The 5397-nt window shown below is 38.4% G+C and overlaps 1 protein-coding gene across 1 annotated transcript; it reads left to right on the top strand.

The window, feature by feature from the left end:
* The first annotated feature begins 1452 nt into the window (after positions 1-1452).
* Positions 1453-3761, top strand: LOC120274850 (late embryogenesis abundant protein D-34-like). Its single transcript, XM_039281389.1, has 3 exons — positions 1453-1806; positions 2866-3162; positions 3315-3761. The coding sequence occupies exons 1-3, from the start codon at positions 1474-1476 to the stop codon at positions 3453-3455; spliced, it is 771 nt and encodes a 256-aa protein (XP_039137323.1). The 5' UTR covers positions 1453-1473; the 3' UTR covers positions 3456-3761.
* Positions 3762-5397: the final 1636 nt, after the last annotated feature.

The following is a 5397-nucleotide window of genomic DNA, read 5'->3' as shown; positions in this document are numbered from 1 at the left end:
CAGAACTAATTCTTAGGGTTTTATTTTTACATTTATAATAATAATAATTATTATTATTATTGGGATTTGGGTTTTAGTTTTGCAAAGAAACCCAAAATATAGTTCATATTTGCAAAGATCTTTGAAGACTTCTCATGCAGTAGCAGCAAATATGACAGTTTTTTAAGGGGTGCATATCAAAATAAAACACAATTTTAAATTTATTTGATTTAATTTGGGATGCACGTCCATTTTGTTAAAAACAAGTGTGAGTAATATTTTAAAAGTTATGTAATTTTTTTTAGCACCGACTATGTTTTTTTTTTTTAATTTGAGATCCAAACATCAATTTAAAATAAATATCAATTTTGTTTCACGAATCACTCAAAAAATTTGAGCATATTTTGGATGATATTATATTAAAAATCTTTTATCAATAAAGTGTAATGGAATTGTTAACTGAGTAAATTCTATTTCATGTATATGATGATAAAAAATTTATGACATCTATATCATGAAAAATGGATTGAAATCTCTCAAATAATCACCCACTTGTTCAACACTATATTTTGATTCCACAGGGTATGTGTGTGATGAACCAAAACCTCAGCTTTGGAATATTATTTCCAGGCTTATCTTATCCTTTCCTTTTCTGATTGTCGTGTTCGACGCCTCCCTATTTAGTGCTATCCATGGACATCTCTATTTTTTCTCATGGATCTTTATAATTACCACAAAATATTTTGGTGATCCCAACAATCCAAGTCCGGGCCTACGAGACAGCTTATGACATTCATATCGATCTGTTATGCGCCTCTTGAATTCAACCACAAAAACGCTCTGATGCGACTAAGTAGCCCAAATGATGGATTCAATGAGTTCTTGCCGGCAACTAATCCTCTTGATAGTACGGTATTCAAATTGTTTGTTGACATGGACAAAGTAAAGACCTACTGTAAGGGAGAACCGTGACACCTACCATGGTGATCAATCAATGGTTGATCTGATAGGATGATCAGCCACATTACACACTCTTTCAAGTGTGGCTGTTTTTAGGCAAACCATTTGATTTACTAATCCTTTATATTGGAAAAACAAAATTATAGTTAAATAATTATTTTAATTCAAATTAAAATTTAAAAACCCAAATAAAAATAATAAATAATAAATAAAAACCTAATTTGAAGCACTATAAAAAAAAATTATCCTTTAAAAGAGCCGCCATTAAATATGATCACACACTTATAAATATATGATTATTAATCATTAATTGCCACCGAACATCCATCTCACACGTGCCAACCTCTCCCAGTCACTAGTGTTCTCCATTCACAAATGTACTAACACGTGCTAAACTCTCCATAGTCCCCTCTTGTCTCCATTCACACGTGTATCACACGTGCCAACACACCATTCTCTAAAAAAAACCCTATAAAACTTGCGCTCCAAGCCAAAGCACCAACACCTCCACTACCACTACTACCAAGCTAAACCATGAGCCAAGGCCAACCACGGCGAGGCGAGATCTCAATCGGAGGCCAGGAGCCGATCAAGTACGGCGATGTCTTCGAAGTGAGCGGGGAGCTGGCTGGAGAGGTCGTGAAGCCGGAGGATGCGGCGATGATGCAAGCCGCCGAGACGGTGGGCTTAGGGCACACTCAGCCTGGAGGACCAGCAGCAGTGATGCAATCGGCTGCTAAGGAGAACGAGCTCGCCGGGATCGTCTCTCACGATGAAGCCAGTGATCTCACTGCTCAGCTCGGCGTCTCCGTCACCGATTCTCACCTCCCTGGCCTTCACCAAGTCACCGAGTCCGTCGCCGCCCAGGTCTCTCTCTCTCTCTCTCTCTCTCTCTCTATATATATATATATATATATATGAAATGGAAAATTCTGTGAGAACTGTTGGATAATTTTTGTTTTTGATTTTAGTCCCTTTATTTATGAGTTTTTGTTTTTTTATTTTACTCTTTTTTTATCTGTTATAAATTCATGCTTCTTAGGAAGCATTTATTATTTTTTTTTTCAAAATTATTTTTAACACCTTATTTAATTTTTTTTAAAATTTAAAAAAAAATTAAATATGAAAAAGAAATTTAAAAATATAAATTAAGAATAATTTTTAAAAAATAACTAATTTTTTATTAAATTATGTGAAATAACTAATTTTTTTAATATATGATTATTTGGATATTCATGACCTATAAAAAATAACATAGGGAGTAATACATAATGGGATATTTAAGGATCAATATTTATGGTAGATCCTTGAAGGAGTGGGAATTTGTTTTCTAATACCTGTGTTATATTAGGAGAAAATAGTTTTAGATAATATATTTATCATATTTACATAAAGATGCATATATGATGTGAAATTCATTTTAGACCCGTGAGAAAATTTTCATTTAAGTTTCAGTTCCTATGATGTATGAGTTCATAGCCTAGTTTTTGTTTTAGTTTTAGTTTTTGTTTTTGTTTTTTTTAGAAATTCATAATCTTGATAAAATGCACGTAATTAGGATATTTTATGGGGTATATCTGAAAAATTCACATGTAGGACTTTTTAAAAAATAAAATAATATAATATAAAATACTCAATTTTTAAGGGTGGGGGGTTTTCTTTTTTTTACATGGAGTTAGTTATCTCTTGCTTTGTTCAAGTGAGCAGTTTTAAACAGTAATTTTTTTAAAAACAATTAAAAAAATATTTTTTTAAAAATTGAGATCATAAATTTTAAAAATTAATGAATGAATATATTTAATTCAAATAATTGAATTTTTATATATAAAAAGAAACATCATAAGAGTTGTATGTGAAAAACTTTTTGACAATTGGACCCTCCCAATTATACCAAATTACATATTTATCCAATATTTATGCATGTAGGTGGTGGCACAATATCCATCACCAGCGCCACCATCACCACCAGCAGGAGGAGCTCCAAGGACAAACATTAGAGATGTGATCTCAATTGGAGAGGCATTGGAGGCAGTTGCATTTACAGCCGGCGACAAGCCGGTGTCGAGGAGTGACGCAGCTGCCATTCAGGCCGCCGAGGCTAGAGTCACAGGCGGCACTGTTGCAGCTTCCGGTGGACTTGCCGCAGAAGCTCAGGCAGCTGCATCTGCTAATGAGTTGACCATGAGCAATGAAAACAAGATCACTCTCTCTGATGTTTTATCAGTAAGCATATATATATATATCCATCCCTATTATTGTTTTTGGCTATTTATCATATGTGGGAATTAATTAGGCGAGCATGTAAGTTTAATGATCAAATAGAATTAATTAAGCACTAATTAAGAGTTTGTTTGTTTGTATGTGTGATTGTGAAGGATGCTAGTAGGAAGCTGGTGGGGGGAGATAAGGAAGCAACAAGGGAGGATGCAGAGAGAGTGGTAGGAGCTGAGATGAGGAACAATCCGGCCATGGTCACCCACCCTGGTGGTGTTGTTGACGTTAAGCCGCTGATGTGATCGAAGCATGGAGTTGAGTTGCCGGGTGTTCAATCCTAGAAGAATGGTGTACCTCTCTGCTGAAGCATGGATGAAGCTCACCAAGCATGGTGTGAAGAATGGGGAGCTTGACTGAAGTTCAGACGTCTGACTGATGAAAAGAGAATGCTTTTGTTATGAATATAATATAGTATCCTGTTTAAGGTTTTGGACCAATTAGTGTTAAGTTAGTGGATGATGCTGGCCAATGAGAAGCTAGTTAAGTGATTAACCTTTCTGTGTTTTTCTTTTCAATATATAATGTTAGTGGAGAAGACCAAGATTGTATTGGCTGTCAACTTAGTCAAGTATTCTTCTCTTGTGTTTTATCTATCTTCTTCTTTGTGCTTTCTTCTCTGGTTCTCGCTCTTTTCTCTTGCAGCTGCAGCCATTGAAGACAGTTTGCTGGGGTCGTGACCTCTAATAGTCTGGTATCAGAGCTCCGGGTGATCATGGCGAGCGAAACCCCAGTGAGTCTTACACAACACTGTGTCCCGGTCTTCAAAGGGGAGGAGTATGGGAGATGGAGTTTGAGAATGAAGACGGTTTTCCAGTCTCAAGACCTCTGGGAGTTAGTTGAGCTGGGAATGCCGAAGGATGAGGATGAAGCAAAGGCAAAGGAGAGCAAGAAGAAGGATGCGAAGGCCAGATGTCTCATACAACAAGCAGTAGATGGGCTGGTTCTTGACAGAATAGCAGAGGCAGAGACTGCTCACGATGCATGGGAAATAATTAAGAAACAATCTCAGGGTTCATCGACGATGGTGGCCGTGAGGAAACAAGCACTTCGGCAGAGTTTCGAGACCCTACAGATGGAAGATGGTGAAAGTGTTCAGAGTTATTGGGCTCGAGTTGTCGCGATAGTGAATCAAGTGAGAGGTCTCGGACACAAGCTCTCGGAGGCAGAGGTAGTGTCCAAGGTCCTGCGAAGTCTGGCACCGAAATTTGACTTCGTGGCGGTTGCGATGGAGGAATCCAGAGACCTGACAACACTCACCCTCGACGAGCTCTGCGGGTCACTCCAAGCACATGAGTTCAGAGTTAACAGATCTGCCGGGAAAGTTGCAGAGAAGGCACTGTTTGTGAAAGGTGATAGTTCGTCATCTCACTTCAGGGAGAAAGGAAGCTTTACTACACCAACTGGGTCAAACCCTGGCCGGGGACGAGGAAGAGGCTTCTTCAGAGGGAGAGGAAGAGGCAGGTCGTCTAGGGGCCAAGGAAGTGACTCTAAAACTAATATACAGTGCTTTCACTGTAAAAAATATGGTCATATAAAGGCTGAGTGCCGCGAGAGAAGTAAACCTCCAGAGAAGGGATCATCTTTGGTTGTAGAGGAAAGAGACACAAGCAATGTTTTCATTGCGAGTAGTGAAGCAGCTGTGACCTCGAGCTCAGTCTGGTTGGTGGACTCAGGATGCTCAAATCACATGACGGGCGAGAGGAGTCTGTTTACAAGCTTGGATGAGTCACGTAAGGTTACCGCTCGTCTCGGAGATGATAGGGAAATGAATGTACTCGGAGTTGGCACAAGAGCTATCAAGATGAAGAATGGAGAAGTTAAGCAACTTCAAGGAGTGCAATTGGTCTCCGGATTAGCTCACAATTTGCTCAAGTGGGTCAGCTTACTCACCAAAGGATATTCAAACTAAGTTTTATAAAGACAAGTGTAGTATCACTGATGATTACACTGGAGAGGAAGTGTTTGAGATACCCAGAATGAGCAACAACATGTTCCCTGTGAATCTCTCAAAGATGGATAGACTGAATTTAGCAGCTTGGTGAGTATCCCGTGTCTCGAATTATGGCATCGAAGGTTCGCCATTTGAATTATAAAAGCCTGGAAATACTTGCAAGAAAAGGAGATGTTTGTGGGTTGCCTAAACTCTACAATGTTTCACAATGTGAAGAGTGTGCACTATGTAAG

This window comes from Dioscorea cayenensis, chromosome 13 (genome assembly GCF_009730915.1).
Source record: "Dioscorea cayenensis subsp. rotundata cultivar TDr96_F1 chromosome 13, TDr96_F1_v2_PseudoChromosome.rev07_lg8_w22 25.fasta, whole genome shotgun sequence".
Taxonomy (NCBI): Eukaryota; Viridiplantae; Streptophyta; class Magnoliopsida; order Dioscoreales; family Dioscoreaceae; genus Dioscorea; species Dioscorea cayenensis.
This window is presented reverse-complemented; position numbering and strand designations above follow the sequence as displayed.

Coding starts and splice junctions, on each gene's coding strand:
- LOC120274850 (XM_039281389.1), top strand. CDS start 1,474: ATGAGCCAAGGCCAACCACGGCGAGGCGAGATCTCAATCGGAGGCCAG. Junction 1,807..2,865: donor CCGAGTCCGTCGCCGCCCAG/GTCTCTCTCTCT, acceptor TTATGCATGTAG/GTGGTGGCACAATATCCATC. Junction 3,163..3,314: donor CTCTCTCTGATGTTTTATCA/GTAAGCATATAT, acceptor GTGATTGTGAAG/GATGCTAGTAGGAAGCTGGT.